General features: G+C 42.3%; 1 protein-coding gene across 4 annotated transcripts in view; it reads left to right on the top strand.

Moving 5' to 3' along the window:
- Positions 1 to 22,875, top strand: part of CACNA2D3 (calcium voltage-gated channel auxiliary subunit alpha2delta 3) — an 880,032-nt gene that overhangs the window by 614,922 nt on the left and 242,235 nt on the right. For 3 of the 4 annotated variants that reach the window (XM_047691706.1, XM_047691725.1, XM_047691733.1), the window contains exon 14: positions 13,047 to 13,064. The exons of the other annotated variant lie outside the window; for it this stretch is intronic. In XM_047691706.1, coding sequence (XP_047547662.1) covers positions 13,047 to 13,064 — 18 coding nt within the window. The remainder of the gene's footprint in view (positions 1 to 13,046; positions 13,065 to 22,875) is intronic. 4 annotated transcript variants of the gene reach the window in all.

Below are 22,875 nucleotides of genomic sequence, written 5' to 3'. Positions count from 1 at the left end.
TAAAGAGTATTGAGTTCTGTTCTGGTGGCCGGTTAATTTACCTATGTATGATCTTGGCCCTTTAAATGCTTGGTTTTAAGCTTTGGTTAGGCAGGTATGGTGTATCTTTCAGTCTAACGGCTAGTTTAGTTGTAATCCTAGGAACAACCTTCCTGGGGTTCCTACCAAATGATCCAGGTGTTTTACAGAGAACTCTATTCTGACTGGTTGGAACTTGTAAATTCCCAGCCATAGTTGGAGCCCAGTGGATTTTTTTTTAGCTTACAGCTTTATTGAAGTTCTCTGCCCCACCCTCCCTGGCCCCTATAATTGTGCTTTTCCCAGTCTTGTGGACTCTCACCCTATGCATAATCATTTTAGTATTACATCAAAGACTCAAGAAGTCCTCCCTCTGAATTTCTGGAGCTCTTTCTCTGTAGAGCTTTCTCTCTCCAGTGCTCTCCTTGGAAAATTTCAGTCACCTCAACCTCCATAAACTCTGATCAATTCCTCCTCAATTCAGCCTAGCTACTAGGGCTTTGCATGGGCTCAGCCTCCCTACACTAGGGTCTTGTAACTGCCTCCGGGCAGACTATCATGAATCTCATCTCAGTTTTGTGCCTTCTAGGAAGTGAAATCTGTATTGATTGTTGACCAATATAAAAGGACTTTTTGGTGTGTGTTCTGTCCACTTATTTCTTTGTTTGTGTCAAGAGGGCTAATCTAATACTAGTTATTCTATTGTGATCACAGTAGAAATTTAGAAATAAAAGATGATGATGATTAGTTGATTAGTTTGTTTTATCTTCAAGATTATTTAATTACATTGTTTCACTTATTTATTCATATTCAAAATTAACAAACATATTGGGTTTAGATTACTGTACCAAAGAATAATGCTAATCTCTCTTTTTTTAACTTTTTGAGACAGTGACAGTTTACTGGATATGATACTGAAACAATTTTTATTTAAGTGTAATACTATACTTAGTTTAATTACAAGATAACCCTATTTATGCTTCTTTCTTTGTTCCTTGATCATGTTCCCTAACTTATGAATTCAATATAAATGACAGCATTTTGTAGCTCAGGTTTTGGCATTTGGATTCCATCGAAGTATATGTTTTAAAGTGAACTTCCGAAGCATATTAGCCTCTTTGAGATTTGGGCCCAAGTGTCACTGGTAAGATCTGACTTTTTTAACTAAGAGAAAGAAAATCCTGTAATAACAGAAAAAGAACTAGGAAATAAAGATATTCGATAAGAGTTACTCTAGTTTTATGACTTAATTATAAACTAATCAAGACCATGAGAAAAATCCCACTGTTAATACACATGGACTTCAAAATTATAGGAACATGTTTTTGGCAAAATGTGCCTAAAGATTGCCAACCACCAGATTTGGGGGGTGGAGAGCAAAATGTATTTTGAGAGATCAGCAGTTCTCACGTATTAATAGGTCTCCTCCTTTCTAGGTCTGACCAAAACAAGCCTGAAGTAGTGTGGTAGTCAGTGTGTCAGCAGGCTTGAGGGAAGGACAGAGCTCCCTTCTATTCTACTGCCAAGTAAACCACTTAAATTTTAGTTTTATATTGGATTCCCTTCATTAACCATTCAGAGGTTATTCTAAGTTGTTGTTTTTTTGTTTTGTTTTGTTTTGTTTTGTTTTTAGAAAAAAGACTAATTGGATTGTATGACTTGTTTATCCCATTGGGTCAGAAAACACGGTCTGGAGTCAGTCTTACTTTCCCCATATTTGGGATGTAAGTGACTGTATCTGGTCCCTGGAGTTATATGAGAATTTCTCATGAGGGAGGATGTGTTCAGAGGCCTTAAGTGGCTTAGAGTAAGGCCTCAGCATGTGCAAGTTCTCCTTGTTAGTAAACAGCAACCATTCTTAACTTGCAAAGTGCTCAGATGCACAAAGAGAACTAGTATCATCCAACTCATGGCTTTGCCAGTTCTTCCTCTTTCCAGGGGAACATAAAATATATTCATTGATGGACCAAGGTGAAAACAACATCAAATAGAAGGAAATACTCATAGCTTTTTCCTAGAAAAGAACTCATGAACTGGAATTACAGACAAGAATCACAGGGTAGGAAGTCTCCCGAAGGATTTCCTAATTGAGAACATCAACAGAGGATTAATTATCTGTCACCCACAGCTCGTACCTTTCCCCACAAATGTTTATTTAACGTGTTCACTTCTGTGAGGTACAAACTTGATAGATAAACTGCATAGTCTCTTGCTTTTACTTAATAGGTTATAATGGTTTTCATAGGCAGCAGGAAAGGGAAGGATCTTTAAGCTATAGATACTGAGATAGAGATCATCTGTCAGTAAATGTACAACTTACCAGGTTGGCCACTAAAGACTATGGCATTGACCCAGTGACCCATCCTTTGTGAGTATGCAGAATATGTGTGCACTTTCTCTCCTGGCTCCTTTGATTTTTTTCTGTGTCAAATTCTGTCTTTATAGATTTTTTTCCCACTGGAGACACAGAGGGTGACTGGAGATTCATTCACTTTATAATTAACAAAGGATGTGTATTAAGGGGAGGGTTCTACTGGTCATCTTTCTTAGAGGCCTAATATTTCTAGTTAAGTTGCTACACAGACTTCTTTGTGGTTCAACAGTTTGGCAAATCTCTGCAAACTCTCTTTTGGAAGACATCTGTTGAGTGAAGTAATGGTTTCATTGCAAACTCTTGAGTTTTCATTAATTTTCCTCTGTGGGTTTTTAGTGTCTCCTTTTGTGGGGAGAGTGGGAACCCATTCATCTCTTTTGGAGGGTTTCAAGTTCTTTGGCTCATCATCTCCCCTGGTAAGACCTTCCTTGGAGGACCATTCTGGCTACTGCTGACCCTTCTGGTTCTCTGAGTCTGTGACCTGCCAAATGGGCTCTCCACTTCCAGACATCAAGGCCCATATCTCTCCCAGGTGGCTGCAGATCCAGGTGATGGAAAGCTGAAAGAAAGCATCATTACCTTCCTGTGTTGCACCCCTGTTGGTACTTCTTCTCCTACATCCCTTTCTCCCCCAACCTTCTCGGTACAGTGTCTCCTTATAAGGCCCTGAGTTGGCTCCAAGTTCACAGTCTCAGAGGAATTATATGACATGCATAAATTATGAAACGTTTTTGCAAATTAAGTTTTAATTAGAACCAGCAGCTTAGAGCATCCAACTGGAAGCAGTCACAATGTTGAAAAGTGACACTGGTAGGGTGGGAGTTCAGGAGAAGGTCTGAGTGGGTTTGCCTCCTGTTCAGATAGTTCCAAAATGAATCCTGCAGAAAAGAGCTTCCTTCCCTATCAGATCCTCCTAAATCTGCACTGGTCCCTGGACTGCCATGTGGACCAACGTGGTTTTCAAACAGCAAAGACAAATGCATCATGGTGGTGGTTTTATCTGGACTTCGCCAAATCCCCTTTAGATTCTACCAGTGCATGTTCTCACAGGAAACCGGCAGGACCTGGGGCTCCCCCACATTGCCAGAACTCCAGATAATTTTTCAGCAAGATGACCACACAAAATAAAGCTGAAGAATGACAATTTTAATTGGAAACTTATTTTTCCTATACAATGCAGAGTTCGAGCCTGATGAGAAATGACTTCTTATTGTGAGAATTTTTAGAACATTATAACAAGCAAAATGTCTGGGGCTTTCCCCCAGCTGATAGTCCTTAGCTATATGTAATGTGAGAATTGTTCTGGTCTGCCCATTAATAATCCACATTTTCCAGCGTCCCCAAAAATGTCTGCCATCAAGTGAATAATTTATGCAGGATTGCTTTTCATCTAGGCAGGGCTCTACTGCTGGAACAAAAACACAGTGGGTTTTTTTTTTTTTTTTGATCCAAAATTAAGTTTAAAAAATATGACCTTTAGTTATCAATCCACTTCTTTTCCACTAAATAACCTGGAGGTGCGAGTCTATAGTAAGCAACGCACTGCTATCTGGAGACCCACAACAGAGTGAACCCTTTGGCCATGGGATTTTAAAGTTGATTATCCTCTCTCTCTCTAACTCATTTGAATTATGGAAAAATTTCATCCATATAATCTAACCTTTAAAAATTACTGGAAGATTTTTTAAGATGATAATTCATAGCTTTGGCTCAGGGGTGGTGAAGTGAACATTGGAAAAAGAGAATCCCGCTCAGAGTGTAAATTAGGACAGCATTCTAGAAAGCACATGGACTGAAATATGCAATGCCCTTTAACTAATAATTCAGCTTCTTGGAAAGTTGAGAGTGTGTGCAACAGTTTTACTACAAAGATGTTTATTACAAACATGTGTCCACTACAAGGATGTTTATTGCAATCATTTACTTTAGTGACAAGGAGAATACAGCATACATCGCTCATAAGTCATTTATCGTATATTCTAATACTGGAATACTGTGTAGTCATTTAACATAATATTAACTGAGGACAACAGTGGATGTCAGGGGGACGAATGTATCAGAGGTGGCCTTAAATTCTCCTTTGCCTCCCTTCTACATCTGATTTTCTCCAGGGAACATGCATTACTGATATGATTTTTGTTTTAAAGAAACATTTTGAAAAGCAAGTGTGTTGCAAAGAAAGGTCTTTTTATCCATACTTTTTTTTTTTTTTTGCTTTTAAACGCACTACTGGAAAAATAAGTTAAAATTCTATTTGTATGCCAAACTAGATATTGAGAAATCATTAAGAAATTGCATGTGGTCAGATCAAAGAACACTCAAACTGACAAAAGCAACGTAATTTGGATTACGGAGATAATCATTCTCCCTGTGAGTCCTTCTAACAGGGCTTGAAGGACTTCCAGGATGTGAAGCAAAAATTCCAATGGGAACTTGAATAGGAAAATCGGTTATGTTTATTTTTCTTATTGACCCTCTTTTTATTCCTGTCTTCAGTCTACAGGGTTGTCTACATAAACCACTGTCCTCCTTCCCACCCTCTCCCCTCTCACCACCACCATGAGCAGGGGAGCACCACCATGAGTTGAAGCCATGAGCCCGGAGGGGTGGCCTCACTGAGGGGATTGTAGAATGAGCAGAAGGGTGCCCACATTTCAGGAGGAAGAGAAGTAGAGGAAGTAAGACCATAAAAAATGTAAGAAGTAGAGGAAGTAGACTAACTGAAAGCCAGGGGAGGAGGAGATTCTGAGGAGCAGGACAATGACACAAAGAGACGCCATTTTGTTTCTTGACTCATCTAACATTGTCATAAAGATCAAAACATGATGCCGTGTTTTTGTGAGGAACTTTCAAGTATGCCATCGGAAATCTTTTGAGGCAGTTACTTCTGAGAATTTTTGAAGCTGAGCAAAAATACAGAACTTTCTGAGGAATCCCTTGATTTGTGCAAGTAAAATCTAGTCATGAGCAGCCGTGGTGTATCCTAGAGATGACCAGCTACATGTATCTATGGGAATAATGAGAACCCCAGTCTCTTAGGTTGTCCCTATGGCTTCTACTAAGCTGGAAGCCACTAGAAGCTAAGTCCCCTGAATGGACATGGGGCTTAATGATGCCATGGGCCCTGAGTTCTGCCCCTATAACTCCCACCTTTCATACTGTTGGCCTTACTCTCCGGTCCCATTGGGTGCACTGTTCCCAGAGGTGCATCCCCCTCAGACTCTAGTTGAGAGAGGAGAGGGAAGAGGAGAGACATGGGAAGAGGGATGTAATTATTGATTACTCCTATAAAAGTCCTCACTAGATCAGTTTATGTCACATGTCCATTCTTAGCCATTTGCTGTAGCCAGGGGAGAGCAATGAGTTGGTTGGCTTAGGTCTTGGCACTGTCCGCATCAAGGAGCTTGGAACAGAGCCTTACCCAAAACGTGGGAACTACTACAAAAAGAAGGGGCTTATGTTGAGAGCCAAGAGACGCAATCCATTGTAAGAGTTACATACTGCATAAGACACCTCCTCCAGGCTTTGTCACTCCTCCACATAACCACTGTGAAGAAGCGACGGCCCACTGGGGAAAGACTATGACTCCAGGTCCGTGGGCTCGTTTGTGGACCATGAGGTACTTGGTTATTACTGTAATCTCTCATCTACTGTAAGATTGGGGCCCACTCTGAAAACCGCAGAGGTTACAAGGTCAAGGTCAAGGGGTAAAAAGAGTAACATTATGGGGCAGTGGCTGTTGTAGGTTCTCAACAGGTATGTATCTCATGTAATCCTCCCATGAATTCCTTGTAGTAGTGTTACCATTACAGTCTCACAGATGAGAAATCCAGAGCCCTAAGATAATATATTATTGCCCAAGTCTTCACAGCTAGGAACTGGTAGAGGGAGGATTTGAAACCTGGCCTACCAGACTCTAAGGCTCTCCCCGCTTCACCCCTTCCTTCCCGCTCCCTTTCCTTCTCTCCTTTTTCCTCTCCCCCTTCCTGCCTCCCTTCCTTCCTTCTTTCTTTCCTTCCTTCTTTCCTTCCTCTATCCCTCCAACAAATAGGTACTAAATGATTAACAAGGGCCAGTTACCGTACAGGTGTAGTCTGTGGTGATCAAACCATGAATACAGTAGATATGGGTCCTGGATGGATCTTAAATTCTTATGTGGAGAGGTAATTAAAATGTCAACAGGAAGATTCCAGAAGGTGATACATGCTAAGGCAGGAATCAACAAGATGAAGTCATAGAAAGATGCTTGGTTGAGACAGGGCCTTCAGTCAGGGGAGCGGCCACCAGAGCTGCCGTTGGACAGATGGGTAAGCATTGGTGAGGCCAGGCTTGTTGGGGGTGTCAGGGAATTGGCATGGCCAAGGGACAGAGCATTAGGCCACCAGAGAAAATAGCCACACACAGCCTCTGAGGCAAGCGAGGGCTGACAGAGTACCAGGTTTATACGTTTAAATTATTCTGGATATAGTATAGAGATGGGGCTGGGGGGAGGAGTTGGAGCGAGGGGACGGAGAGCCACAGCAGTGGCTTGGCATGGGTGGCAGAAGCGGCTGGATGTGGGACAGAAACTACCCAGCCAAACCTCAGCTCATCAGAGCCCTTCCATCCTTGGTGTGCAGGTTTTTGAGTTTGAGCCAATTAGCAGAACTTCCTCTGATACATACGAGGAATAAGGATCTTTATCCACATTGCTTAATGAAGAAGAATGGAAGATTGTAAATGCAAACACGCACAAGAAAAATAAATGAACACAAGGAAACTTTGCAGAGCAGGGATTTATCGCTCATTCATAAGGCCTGAGGCAAAGGGCCAGTTTTACAAATGGAATAAACATATGTAGACCAGGCTTTTAGGGGTTTTTGCCTTTTTCTTTTTCTTTTTCTTTTTTTTCTTTTTCTTCTTCTTCTTTTTTTTTTTTTTTTTTACACAGTTGGCAGGAAAATACTTTGTTTCCCATTTGGTCTTTATATATTTCACAGTGGAATGTGTTGTTTTGATCAATAGTTCTTTAATTGGAGTTTTATTTTTGAAAAGGAGTCCATTCAACTCTGGAACTTCATTGAGCGAGAGTGATGGCTGGATGTCCCCTCTGTTGCCCCCATGACTCTGAGCAGAACTCTGAGATAGAAATGAAGTGAACAAGGATAGTTAAAACAAAAGCACGCCCTTCCCTTAGTGGAGGCACTGTCTCACTTAGAAGCACTTTTATTGAACGTCGGGGACTCAGGGCTCTCTGATCTCCCACTTCCCCCCAGCTCCTCACAGCTCTTCTCAATGGCTCCCTTCAGCTTCCAGACCTCTGCCTGGTGGGATGTTCCTGTTCTGTCTCTGACACAAGCTCTCCTCTCTCTGTGTGCACTCCCTGAGTGACCTTGTCAGAATACTGACAGTGACCATGCTCCCCACCCTGCGCTTCTGCCTGCAAGGCTAAGAGACATCCCAAAATTGTCAGTTGTAGACAAAACCCAACTCTGGAGAACTTCCCTCAAATATTCTCCACCTTTTGTCTTTCTCTTTTCAGTAAATGGCTGTTCCATTTTTGCATTCGCATGGACAGAAACCCGTGGATGCACTCTTGATGTCTCTCCTTTCATATTACCATATCACTCTCTATCGAGTCTACTCTGAAATAGATCTAAGGTCAGACCACTGCCCATCACCTCCACCACCAGCACCCCGATTTGGTTCTCCATTATTTCTCATCTGGATTATTCACTGCCCTTCCTACTGGTCTCCCTTCTTAAATCCTATCTTTACTGTTTTCTGGCCATGTGATGTTGTAGTTCCATCATCTATAAAACTGAGGTAATAATAGAACTTACCTAATAAGATTCCTGTGAGTTTTCAATAAAGTAACATAGGTGAAGCAATTAGAATGGTGGATAGCTGGCCGTAGCTGTCATAATTACCTGGCATTACTGCTGTCCTCACTATCCTAGTGTGTGGTTTTCATCCTCAAGATAACCTCATAGCCCAGAATGACTGCTGGATCACCAGCCATCACAGGTACCTTACTGGCAGCAGAATGGAGGGAATCCTTTTAAAGACACTATCTGGAAAAGCCACATCCATGAATATCTCACTGAGCACAGCTGAACCACTTAGCCACACCAAACTCTAACAGGGTCGTTTAGCTATCCTGGCTAAAAGTTTGGTTCCTGTTACCAAAAAAAGAAGGGCAGAATGGCAGCTACCACAAGGAGGAGTCACTATACCATGAATGGGAGGCATGTGGTTTTATGAGGGCATGTGATGAGGGCATATGATACAAGAGGTCAGACAAGGCTTTTCTGAGGCAATGATAACTGACCAGAGAAGTAGGCATTTGCTAGGCAAGCAGGGAGGGGTATGAGGGAGAGTCCCAGAATGAGGAGAGAGTAAGCGCAAATGTCTGCGACAGGAGAGGGCATGGTAAATATTTATGCTACATGGTTACATCATGCACCACATGCCGAGAACTGTGGTAAGCTGGATTTTCTGTCTCCATCCAGACTCTCCCATGAAGGGTGGTGCTGGGATTTCTCATTCTCCTTTCCAGTATGGGAGATGCCCAGATGGAATGGCCTGAGAAGTCCCCAAGTCCTTCAGGAGCTTGGGTTGGTGCTAGTGCCCTTGGTCTGCAGGAGGAGTGGCACCTTGATCCTGATGGTTAGAGGAGAGGTGGGGCTGCCGAGAGGCTTGACTTTGACCCTCAGCTCAAGCATTTCCTGCCTCAGTGACCTTGGCAAGGTACTTAGCTATTCTATTATCCGTTTCCTCATCTATAAATGGGATGATACTATTGTCTAACCTGGAGGTCTGCTGTGAGAACCAACATCCCTCAAGATGAAAAGCGCTTAGCAAAGTCCCTGGTCCATTGAGAGTGTCCACTGAAGAGTGGCTTGTGCTGTTTTTACTATCGTCTTCATCTTCATCACCTCCCCTCTCCATTCTCTTCCGATTGACACTTTCTCAGTTTTTCCACTTCAAGTGTCAGGTATCTCATGGAGGCGTCCAGCGCCCAGCTTTTCTTCAGGAATGCGGGAGTCCAGAGCCTACCACTACTTATTTCTTCCTTTACCCTCCCTTTTAAAAAGTTACTGGAGGGTGTGCACGTGGATAGAGAATAGTGCAACTTGGGGCTGTTGAGCCTGGAAGGAACCTGAAGCTGCCCACGCAGACCCTTCTATAGTGTGAAGAAACAGGTCCAGAGATAGGGAGCCTGGTTAACCATGCCAAGGTGGCTTTTGTGAAAGAGATGTTGCCTCAGCTTAGGGAAGTTCCCAAGCTGGTTTTATGTGCATCCCTGGGTCCATGAGACGGTCTGCCCATATATAGACATCCATGTCAGACGTGGGAATCTGAGAATTCATGTCCATCCTTCGGTCAGAGACATTTCTTTTTCTCTTGACAGCTGTCAGCTTGGGTTCTCAACATGGTGTGTTTGTGGAGGTGTGTGGATTCAAGGTGTTTTGCCCAATTCTCTTTCCCTAGCATGGGCACTCCCTAGTAACAAGGTACCTTCTTCAGCGAGGCAGACACCAGTTACAGGCACAGCTTAGATAACTTCGTAGACTTACACACAACGGAAATACCCTCCTGCCCTCGTGGAGCTTGTGACCCAGCAGGGGAGAGACATGAAACAAATAAATGACATAGAAATCATAGATGTGCTCAGAACTACCAAGAAAAAGTACAGGAAGACCTTGAGAGATCATCATGTCCAGTGATAGGGTCTGCAATTCCTTGGTTTTTAGCCCACAAAGGACATTGCTATGTGGCTCTTAAATTCTTTCCAACAAAATTCAGACATAACTTCAGAATCCTTCTCAACACAGCCCTCCAGACAGCCATAACTAATCAGTCAGACTTGGCTCTCAAGACAAAATCCATTGGCCATTCAAGATTTGGCCCATTTCCCAGCCCTCCCTCCACCATCCCTTTTTACAGACAAGCATCTGGCCGAAGGCTGGAAGGCACATGGCTCAAGACCCCAGCCAAAGGCCCTCAAGTGTCCAGCCGGTCAGGTTCCCAGCTCAGGCTCGTGGACACCGTTGGTGGCCATTGGGTGGATGGTGTGTCATCAGGAGAGCCGGCCCCCAAGCAGTAGTGTCTGTGGCTGCTAGCGATCTGATCTAAATTTGCTGTGTTCTATTCTGAAGCTCCTTCTCAGAGGTCCAACCTGTTGAGGGCACTGCAAGCTGTAATTTCTGTTCCTTCAGAGCTCCGATAGGAAAGTGATTCTTTGTTCTCATGAGTTATTTCTTGAGGAAAATATATGTTTTGTGGAGAGTTTGAGGACAAGGACATCACCACAAAGGCCTAGTCTCTCATTTTCCTTCTCATGTGCTTAAATGGGTGAGTCAAAAAGAGATGTTTCCGGCTTGACTGAGATGAAGCTTCCAGAAAGAGAGAGAAAGGGTAGCTCTCCTTTCAGGGGCCTGTCAAGTCCGGCAGTTTGTGCAGGACTGAACCTTGGTATTTATTTTACAGTTCATCAAACATTTGTAATTCTCAGTGCCCCCCCCCCCCCGCATTTCAGATGACAAGCTGTGATTCAACACAAATGCTTTCCTAAGGAAACGTGCATCTATCATTCCCTTAATGTTTGTGTCTCTAACATTTCTTTTCTGTCGTATGAAAAAAATGTTTACTATTTAAGAGATCTTGAAGTGATCCCTCATTTTAGGCTGGATTTCTCACCTCTTGATACATATTTTCTGAACTCTTAAGAAGCACTAGAGGAGAGGCGCCTGGGTGGCTTAAAGCCTCTTTAAAGTGGATTAAAGCCTCTGTCTTCAGCTCAGGTCATGATCTCAGGGTCCTGGGATCAAGCCCCACATGGGGCTCTCTGTTCAGCAGGGAGCCTGCTTCCTCCCCTCTCTCTGCCTGCCTCTCAGCCTACTTGTGATCTCTGTCTGTCAAATAAATAAATAAAATCTTTTTAAAAAAGAAGCACTGGAGGAACTCACAGGCTTCCTTTTTGAGTAGTGGTCACCATAACCTTGACTAGAATGAAAGAATCAGAAAAGCATGCTTATACTATTCCTGTTTCCTTAAATTGGGAGACCTTTTGGGATAAAATTGCTTGAAAAACGAGTGTTGGAGAGATTGGGTCCGCCCTTCATGGACATTCTCCAAATTATTCTGGAGTTGTCTCTGAGAATCAAGGCATTTTGTTGGCTTGGGTCTATCCCTTCTGCCCTTTGCTGGACTCTGTCCACAGGTTCAGGGCCTTAGGAAGCCCTGGGCTTACTTAGTGCATATGAAGAGAGAACATTCTTCCCGGGGCTAAATGAATGGGAAAGGCAAAAGGTTCAAACGGGCCCCCAAAGTATCTGGTTTAGTTATCTTGCATCTTCCAGCACTTCCAATGTTATAAACTCCAGAGAGACAGAAAAGTCTGCTAATTTCCTAGTGCTCGTGGCCTTTACTATGTGAGTTTGGTTGAATTTGCACCTTCTAAGGCATCCCAGCTCTACAACTTATTATCTATGGAACATTATATAATTACTTAACCCTCTAAGTTCCATTTTATTTTTCATCTATAAAATGAAGATAATGAGGGGACCTCTATCGAGTTGCTTGGATTTGCTGGGGTAATGCAAACAAAAGGCTTTAAATGGTGCCTGGTGATGAGTTCACACACAATAAATGTTAGTCTCTACGATGAGAAGTCAGTCTTGAAAATGATGTAACTCCTAGATTTGGTACTTAATACATGGATAATGGAATTTCCATTTCAGATTAAAAAAATGCTTTTCAAAACACTGCATGCTTTCATGGCAGGCACAAATACAGTGGCATTAAACCACAGCTTAATAGTCTCAAGGTTGAAAAATAGACAAGTATGTCTCATAAATGTTCATCTTTTCCCACATACCTATAATTTCAGTTTCTTGCCTGTACCATTGGGAAAGCGATTATGTCTTATTTTATGGATTAACTGACTGCCTTTTCGTTGTTCTTCGAATATCGGCTTTATTTCAAATGCACAAACCCTTGTGCATGCTTTCTTAAGCACCGATAAAAAGAACAGTTAATGTGCTACAAAGCAAGAAAAAATGAGTTTAAAAACAGAACATTCTTCGAATGGTCTTACCTTTATGTACAGAAGGGTTTCTCAACTTTGGCACAATTGACATGTGGGCCGGGTAATTCTTTCCTGCGGGGACTGTCCCCTGCATTGTAAGGTGTAGAAGCAACCCTGGTCTTTACCCACTAGAAGCCAATAGCTCTCGCTCCCTCCCCTCACCAGTTGTGACAACTGCAGGTGTCTCCAGGCCATCCTCCTCTACTAGGAAACCACTGGTGTGCAAGAAGGAGGAACTGGGTCTTCGAAATGAGTGTTTGGGGCCCCTGAACAGAAGAGCTTCAGGTCGAGCATTGCGGGAAGTTGCCAAACTGCCAGCATGGGCGTGGTGATTCCCAAAACATGTGCTCACGGATTGTGTGTTGAGACTACAGATACAGACAGCAGGTTGAATAATCAGCACCATAGCATAATTTGGGGGAAATGACCCGGCTTTAGTTTTATTTCCCTCGTTTTTCTCCCAGTTTTGGTTTTTCCATTTGCCAATGGTGATCAAATGAAGTTTTACAGTTAATCTTGACTTTTTAATGTAATGATTGCCTTTTTCTTTTCTTTTTGTCTTGTTTTCCTGTTGTTTTTCAGCTCCCTCAGGCACAAAAGGTAAACTGTTTTCTGTCACGTTGCGGTCACCCCCCAGAACTCACGAACTGTGCATGTCTCCATGATTTTGTGCGTTCAGTGCTGTTCGTGACCAGTGAAATGGTTTTCCTTTTAAGATTTCAAAAGCCTGAGGTTGGGCAGGAGCAAAAAGGCCACCAGACTCATCTGTCCACTGTCTCCCTGCCAAGTTTGTCCCATCAAAGAACCCTCTTGTGGCCAGTAGTTTGGGGACAACTCTGCACCCAAACATTTTGCTAAGAATTCTCAAATAATAGGTCAAGAGTAAGTTCAGCACATTCCTTCAAACACAGCATTCCAGGTCTTCCCTGAGGTTCTTTCCTAGGGATACAGCTAATGTGAATAATTTGTGAGACCTGGTGACTAAGTTTAGATGCTGGGCTGTTGAGTCAAATCTCTGAAGACTCGTGTGGGCTTCATTAATTGCAAAATCAATAGCTCCTTTGCTTGTCTCATTGCCTGTACCACCTGGAGAGCATTAGAGCAAAGTTCTTGCCAAAGCCAGACCCTTTCACTGGTCCTCATTGTCTGTCTGAGATGATCTGGTTTCACCATGTAGAATGTTCTCTGTCTAGTAAGAGTCCATGTGATTGCCCTGCTGGCTTTGTCGTGTCGTCCCCATGGCATGTCATTGTATCCTAAGGACAGTTACAGAAGAAAACATGACACATGATGCCTGCTGACTTGTTCTGGGATAGTTCACAAACACAAGCAAGATTTCCAGAAGACACAATGATTTCTGGGGGCCAGATGTGGGTTGGTTTGGTTTCAAAAGTTGAGGTAAGGCACCTCCCGGAAATGTAAGCAGTACCTCCCAAGCTTTCCAGTTTGGAGCAAAGATGATTTGATTCCTTCCCGTTGAGAGAGATAGCACAACTGCTCTACAAAAGACAGTCTGTTCAGACCATATGGACAACCAGAGGCCTAGAAATCATTACACAATTACTCAAATATATTTGAGATATTTAAACAAGGCGAGACATGCTAGTGTGTGACTTGGCTTGTGGTAGTGTTTGATTACACTTCAGTGGCATCACAAAAAGACTGAACACTTCATTAAAAGTTAAAGGATTTGAGGAGAACAACAGCTTCCAGAGTAAATATATGGTCAGAATTCCGCATTATCTGGAAGGATCGGCATCTTTAATAGGTCATGCTTTCTTAATTGCCCACATTTGAAATTTCTTTGTAAAGAGACTTAACGAATTCAGTGCCTAAAACTGGACCAGCCTCAACGTACTGGCATTTATTCATCAAGTTTCCACTGATCCATATACAGAAGCACTCTGTCGTAGAAGATTCCTCATGAATTTGAGGTGCCATCAGCCATGGGATTTTTAAAACAAGGTTCAAAACAAACCAACACAGGAATATGGTAAGAACAAAGGTTGCTGGGACATACGGTTCTTCAGTAGCACTTGGCTCCTTGCTCTCTTCCCTCCTGTCACTCACATCACATGCCATACATGTAGAAATTTGGAATTGAGGAGGATGCCCCAGTGCCTTTGCAAAAGACGTTGGGCTGTTCAAGGACTTGCTGCACAGCCCTCTGTCACAAGGAATAGCTCTGCTCCCCACCCCCTGCAATTCCTCACCAGGGATACAAACTGTCTTTTTATTAAAACAGAGAAAGGTACTTACCTTAAAAATTATTAAGAGCCCTGCATGAAATGGTCTCAGAACTCCTTGGAGTCATTTCTGGGCAATTCAGCTCTTTGGAGGAGGAGTTTAAATATAATAAACCTTGGGGATCTGGGCTGGAAGGTGGAGGGCAGCTAAGGTGGGTCTCAGTGCAGGTGGAAGGCACCTCACCTCAGGACAGCTAGTCTCAGTGGCTGGTAGATGAGTGTATGTGCCTCTCACTCATCTCCATCCTTCTCTTCTCCATCCCCAGTGTTACTTCAGTGACATTTGCAGAACACTCTTCTGGAAAGATAGGTTCCTACGAGCATCAGCACCACCACCACCCCACCACCCCGCCTCAAACTCATTGTCCTGCTGGTTGACCAGCAAGGAACATGGGGGGTGGCATCCCAGCTCCATCCATTTGTGACCATGGGCAAGTTAATTGACTTCTTGAATCTTTAGGATTCTCTTTATTTAACAAGAACAATAGACTAGTTTTCCATTTGTGTTATGAGAATAGAACCTGCCATATGCTAAACACTCATAAAACTTAAGAGTTTCCATGGCTATTTTTGTGTCTTGGCTTCTGATGCTTTTGAGCAGCAATCAAGAGAACATATGAGCAGATCCCATGGGATGTGGTAGTCTGGGGGGTCTGCAGTGATTTGTGGTTCTGACTCAGGCCTAATGAATAATCAGGAGACAGCAAAAGTGCTGGGAAGATACGTGATGCTTCTCTGGTTCATGAAAAACTCTGTGTTACCTGACTTCACCTTTTACGTGGAGTCAGAGGGAAATGCTTGAAACCCCAACAAAGCAAAGGCTTCCAGGGACAACTGTTTTGAGAACTTTCTTCCCAAAGCCTTTGACGTTACCCATAGATTTCACCCAGCCATGGACATGATTATGATGGCCCCTTCCAAACCCAAGAGTTGTTGTTCCAGGGGTAAAAGGGAGGCATCTCCAGCTGTTATGTCTTTGGCCTTTTTTTCACATGAGGTCATGGGTGCATACATTGGACCATATGGTGTCTGCATTTGTACTGTGTTTTTGTTGGAATCTCTCTTGGTATCATCTGCAACTGTTTTCTCCATAAATATTTTAAATAGTTATGTCTCTGTAAACATGCTTACTTTAATCTCTTAGCTGATCTATCACTAAAAATGTCCCATTTGGGTATCCCTCATATGTATGGTAGTCATTAATGATGGTTGGCCAGAAGTTATGGTTTTCATAATTCTGATATTTTGAGGGTCTTTCAAAACTTATCTTCTAACTTATGACTACTTTCTAGAACAATGGTTTGCAAAAAGAATTTCATTTTGTTTTTACTGTGATTCCTTTCGGAGTCTATAAATTTCAATCCTTGCTATCACATTGGGATAACACTAACTGGTGATATGCCTAATCGGTATTAAATATTTTCACCAAATGCAGCGAAGTGTCCTGAAATTTTGGTTAAAAACCACAGAGCAATACAGACTTGATGCCCTCAAGCCATCACAAGTCTGTTCTTTATAGTGGAAATTGCCCCACTTTCTCCAGGGGGTTGATTGTCCTACACTGAACCATGAAGAAAGGTCCATATGTAAGATAGGTTTGCCTTTTTTTTTTTTTTTCCTCACATGGAACTTCTTGGCTTCTACAGAAATATCTGGGAGATCCCATTTTATGATAATGACACAGCAGAATTACCCAAAACCATTTACAAGCCTACATTCAGTTGCCATTCTTGGCCCAAATAATCCATTTTTTCAAACTGCATGTTCATTCAGATGGGTTTTGTCTATGGGAACGAAACCTGGGTTGTTCACCACACCAGTTAATCACTGTGGAGTGGGACCTTGAATACTTAAAGGCAAAAATACTCTTGGGGGAATTCCAAATTTCGCTGTGTACAGGCGTTAACTTCCCCTCCCACCCCCATTGGGACCCCCTCTCCTTTCTGTTGTGCTGCCTTCCCACAACTTTGGAGTATGTCTGAGACCGTTCCATGGAGGTTTCGAGAGTGCTCTGTCTGGCCTGGCACTAGATTAGTTAATATCAGTCTGAGAATTTTGAGCAGCATAAGCATTTTTCTCAAAACCATAGTTAAAGAAAACCACATCTCTAATCCTGTTTGGGACAGCAATTGATGCATTCAGGGCTGCACAGTATGGCAAAACGACCCCTGTTTAATAGCCCGACGACATGTTTTGTTTCCTGTTAGGAATAGCTAACTTGCCTCCTTGAACAAACACAGCAGGGCTCAGGTCTGTTGTTCTATGCCTGCTGTGATACTCTGGGCTGCTTAACTTGTATGAGGACTCAGGAGTGCATAAATTAGCTTCTTAAATGGAGGTCGATTTGGGGGTTTTCTTTCAGGATAGAACTGGCTTATTAATATCCCCCCCGAGTGTCCATGGGATCCGGAATCCATTTGCATATTCTTTGTGTCCTTGTTTATATTATATTTAGGAGGAATAAATGGAAGCATTCATTTCCCTAAAGTTTTTTTCCCTTTTTGCTTTTTTCTCCCCCCTCCCCTTCTTTCTTTCATTGGTCTCATGCTTTAGGTCCAAACTTGTGCAAGTAGAATCTGGCCCGTTCTTATCTCTGGGTAATCAGATTTCAGCAATCGTGGGACATCATTTATCATTCTTCGCCTCATTTAACTTCTGTACTTTTTAATGTTGAATTAACTGTCATTGAAAATAGAAAATTGAAAGTTTGCAAAGCTGCTGTTTTCATAGGACTTGGTTTAGTGATTTTCCTGTTCCATTACAGTTATATAACCAGCAAAATCTGTGCAAATCAAGTGTGAAACTGAGAGGTGGTAACTATTTACATTTGGTTCTGGTTTATGACTCATTTGCTTTTACCTTTACTTGCTCTGTGTGTGAATTATTGTATCTTGTTTTGATAACCCCGTTTCCTCCCCTTATCATTTACTGTTTTATAGGAACATGTACAGGCATCTTTTATAAGTGTCCCTGAGCTGGGGCTGTTGTGATTGCCTACACCAAGTCTGTAAGATGGTAGCTGCCACTTGAATTAGCAGATCCACTCTGTGAATAAATCCAGGGAGGAAGAAACCAGAACGAGTCTAGCTACTACAGCTCTCCCATGACCCGTGCACTAGAACTCTGGAGATCAGAGTCACAACATGTTGCCAAACCAGAATGATGATCACAGAGCCCCATACTTTTTTCCCCACTGTAGTTCTGTGTGGGTAGATTGGTGGCAGTCCAGATCAGCTGACGAAGAAGGTGTAGTTTGCCTGTTTCATATCCATGTGAGTCTTGGCCAAACCCTCACCCATGGTCCTCTCCAACACTGTGTTTGAGACCATTGGTATAGGCATGCAAGACCCCCAGATTCAAAGGGCATGGCTCCCCAATGGCAGGAGGGCTGGCAGAACAGCACAGAAGGACTGCAAACCCATATGGATTGGTGGGGGACCATGGAGTTCCGTGCAGAAGCAGGATGCTATTCACCTTTCTTGTTTGAAAAAGTTAATTGGTTAATTTTAAACAGACTCATAATGTGTGTTTACTTGTATATCTGGAAAAAATGTTCGCGTTTCATCCCATTTTCATATAAATTGTAACTTTCATAGTATTTTATAATAAGGATAAAAGCAAGGTAAGAACCAGAATCCAATTATGAAAAGATGGACATATATATATGTGTGTGTGTGTGTGTGTATATACATATATATATATATATATATATATATATATATAGTTTAGTTTTTAGCTTTTACACTGTTAGACATGAAAATTGGTTAAAAAAAAACCCACAAAACAAAATGAAAAGCTTCCAAGAATACATTGCTAGTACATATGAAGAACTTACATACTTGCATGTTTTAACCCAGTAATCTTCCTTCATAGAAAGAATATAACCTAAACAGGTCAGTGACTTGCAATTTTACCTATAATGAGGAAAAGAAGAACCAACATATCCAGCGATAATAAAGTGGTGGCAAAAGTCACCCAAATTCCAAAGGATGGGAAGCTATTATAAAATTGTGGTCAAAATGAAATTGAATAATATAAGAACATAGTTTTAAAATCAGAATATAACATTTTATGAACATTATGTTCTTTGTGTGTGCATGTGTGTGTGTGCGTGTGTGTGTGTGTGTGTGTGTGTATACATATAGTTGGATAAAACAATACTGGAAAGAAATACATAGGCGTGCCTCATAGTAGCTATTCCCTTCTGAGAGGAGAACAAGTATTTTGCTTTATTTTTTTTAATATTTTTTAAAGATTTTATTTATTTGAGAGAGAGAGAATGAGAGAGAGAGAGAGCCTGAGAAGTAGGAGGGTCAGATGGAGAAGCAGACTCCCTGGTGAACAGAGAGCCTGATGCGGAACTCGATCCCAGGGCTCCAGGATCATGATCTGAGCCAAAGGCAGTTGCGTAACCAACTGAGCCACCCAGGCGTCCCTATTTTGCTTTATTCTTAATAGAGTTCTGTACTTTTCATACCCTGTGTGGTGAACATGTATTTTTATAAGTAACTAGTTATATTTATAGTAAAAGTGAACCAAGCCTATTTCTCATAGTGAACTAAATGTATTACTCATAAATGGACAAATAAGGCTTAGCCTAATAATTGTTTGCTGAGCCTAACTCACTCCAAAAACAAATGAAAAACTGGAAAAATCCAAACTCAGTTTTAAAAACACATACAATTACATAGATTCTTGGTACAGATAGCTCTGAACAGAAGATATGCTGTCTTACATGTGACAAATCTAAAAGCACCTTTGTTTATCAAAACTCTTCATTTTCTAACAGAGAAATCATCTGTGATCTTTAGTCAAAGTCCCAGTCCACATGAGATCCTTAGAGCAACATGGACCTAACATGGGTGGTCCACAGAAGTGCAGGGGCACAGTTGAACCTGGGGGCTACCTACCCTACTACACACACCTCATTTGGAGGTGTTACCTGTCCTATTCATGGGTCAGTGCAGGGTTGGTCGGAAGGAAAGGCTACCGTGGCTTTCAAATGGGAAGAAGGGAGCAGACGAGTGACCTTTGCCTGGCTGCTATTTGGAAAGTACTGTTCCCACACAGTCCAGCCCTTTGTGGTGTGCATGAGTGACAGAATGGGGCTGTCCCACTCTTAGGGCAGAAGGAAGAGAGCCCAGTTGTCTAAGGACCAACTGTAAGGTTGGAGGGAGGTGGAGTGGAGGCCCCTCCCTGCCAGCCCTGCCTGGCAGACTTGGGCACAGGACGCCAACCCCCTGAGCCTTGGTTTTCTCCTCGTTGTAACATCCCCTTTACACAACTCTCCTGAGAAGCCCATGAACAGTGCTTGCCAGGACCATCCACACTGAGTGGCCGACTGGAGGGGAATCCGGTCATGGAAGGAGCAATGCTACCCATCATACTAGTAGTATATTTTGTTTAATAGAGGCAAATTTGACATAAATAAATTAGAAATGGTTTTGAAACAGTGAGGTAATCTGATGTTCTCAAAAAAAAAGTAGGTATTTTTGTTAAAGCCAAAAACCAAGAATTGATTTAAAGATCCCTTGTATCTCAATGCTTTCTTGTCCCAGACTTAATGTTTAATGTCTTAAGAATTCAAAGTCTTCTTTAAAAAATTCTCATGGATTTAAGATATGTGAATGTTTTCTACTATTTCTTTAAATCAAGCATAACTATAAAATATGACTGTCTGAGGTGTTAAAACAATTCAAGCCCTTCTCATAACATTACTAAATGAAACTGCCTTTTCTTTTGAAAGTCAAAGAAACATCTGAGTAAAACCAATGAAATTTGAAGAAATTATTTTTCATTGCCATTTTCTTAGCTCCCCCAGATAAATATATACACCCTTTTTTCTTCTACACAGAAAGGAAGGCAGAGAATTGAGGAGAGCTCTTTCACAAAGCCAGTGAATTTGTTTGTAGTGGCATTAATGTCAGCATGACTTATGTCAAGCCTAGAGGCTGTCTTGAAGAGGACATCAGAGGACACCTGATGTTCTGATTTCCTTGCCTCTAGATGCCATTCTCCAAGGCTTGCTTATTGACCCAAGGGCGATCATGAGCTCAAAGAATTGCCATTTTGAGGGTTCCTCTGTATTTATGGATAGATTTAGAACAACTGTATCTACCATGTGACACACTAAGATGTGTTTCCTCAAAGCAGCCTCTGAATCTACCCCTTATTGGTCAAGACCCTGGAAGAGAGAGTATCATTTAAGGGATACCTGCATGGAATCTATTCATGAAGAAAAGAATCAGAGAACCCAGAAAGTGTGGGGTTCCGTGAAGAAAGCATTTATTTTGTGATTGCATTACTGTGTTTCTGTGAGTTCTGCAAGAGAGAAGAAGTGAGAAGGTATGCACCATAAAGAACACCATTCATTTTGACACAGGGCTAATGAAACTCAATGCATTCATTGACTCATCCAGAAACCAAATCTATGTCAAAATGTAAATCTAAGCCAAGTCTATATGAGATCAATGCCAAATCACCGTCAATGATATTAACCTGACTTTATGTGTCCTCATTGGTAGAGATTTCCTGTGTGGCAGGTGTGGTACGAAAATGCCATGAATTACTCAAGAGAACATACACACACACACACACACACACACACACACGCACCATATACTCATAGGCAGAGCCTTGCCTTTCTCAAGTTTTTTTTTTTAGCATAATGTTTTCATATGCACTATTCTAGTTTTCACTGGCAGAATTTATCTACCTTATCATTTCTGCCCATTGCAATGAGATTTTGATGTTAATGAAGCAACTGCCTTTACAGTTGTTGTTGTTGTTGTTGTTGTTGTTTTCTTTCTAAACGGAGTCCTGTATTTGTTGGGCTGGTCATAGTTCAGCTGCCCGATCCTTTTCCCAGTCATGTTATTCGCTGGTCAGACCCCCAATTAATGGCTCTATAGTCATTACAAATCCTAATGTAGCCAGGTTCCCGGAGAACTGCAGGGATGGCTCTGTGTGAGCTTCCAGACAACTCACGCCGGAGGGTTCAACTGAAATGACCCTCTGGGGTTAAGCCAGAGCAGTTGTGCAATCCTGCAGAGCAACACGATGAACAAGTTCAAAAATGGAAAGCTAGATGTTTATCCCTTCAAATTAACTGGAAGGATTTTGGAAAACCCAACCTAGTTTCATGAGGTAGAAAAATGTCAGGCAAAGGACGAATGCCATGGTACGGACTTTCTTTTTCCAGAAATGACTCACAGGACTGAACCACTTGCTGAGTCAGGAGCCCTTGTGTGCTTGGATTGACCCCATCCATGTTGGCCCAGGCCTGGGAGGCAGTAACTCCTCTTCAGGCTGGGTGCTTCTGCAGCATCTGTCCCTTCTTTCCCAGCTCCGTCCTCCCCGCAATTCCCTTCCCAGTCTGCTTCCTTCCTAACCTCCTTCCATATTCACAGTTATGATAACCAGCCCCCGCCCCACCCTAGCTGCTTCCTAAGGCCTTTTGTTTGCCTATCAAAGCCATGATGTTCTATCATGGGATAAAGGAATCATATTTTTCTATTTTGTTTATGCAGTTCAAATGGAAAGATGGATGGAGTGTTCTAATTTGGTAGAGCAGGGGGTGAGTTCCAGAGGAGCTAATCGACTCCTCTCCCCTCCCCTAGAATGGTCCTGATGAGAGCCTGTGTCCCTGTGGGATGTGCCAGGAACTGTAGTGGAGGCTTTATATCTATAATTCTACTTAATCCTCCCAAGAACTGTGGACGATAGTCCTACTTTAGCGATGATTAGTGTGGTTCACTGCACTCCAGGCTCCTTAAGGCAAAAAAGAGGCCCCAGGTTAGAAAAGGACAAGCTTGCCCAAATCCTGGTACCAAATCGCTGTGACTCCTTTTCCTCCTTGGAAAATTATAAAATAAATGAAAGGGCAGAACCAGAATCCATTCTTTCCAGGATCATTCACTGAGGGCTTCCTAGGTACCAGATCTATGCTAAATGCTATGGATAAAATGCTCATCTTTGTCCTTCACAGAAAGGAGGTTGAGGGCCCAGTGATTGGGACAGGGCCTCTAGCATCAGATGGTCCAAGGCCTAAATCCCCACCCTGCTGCTCTCTGAATGGGTGCCAGATCCTTTGTGCCTTTATTTCTTCACCCACCAGATGCTCATGGACACTTTGCAAGGTCTGTGTCAGGGTTAAATCTGAGACT

This window comes from Lutra lutra, chromosome 1 (assembly GCF_902655055.1).
Source record: "Lutra lutra chromosome 1, mLutLut1.2, whole genome shotgun sequence".
In the NCBI taxonomy this organism is placed as follows: Eukaryota; Metazoa; Chordata; class Mammalia; order Carnivora; family Mustelidae; genus Lutra; species Lutra lutra.
This window is presented reverse-complemented; position numbering and strand designations above follow the sequence as displayed.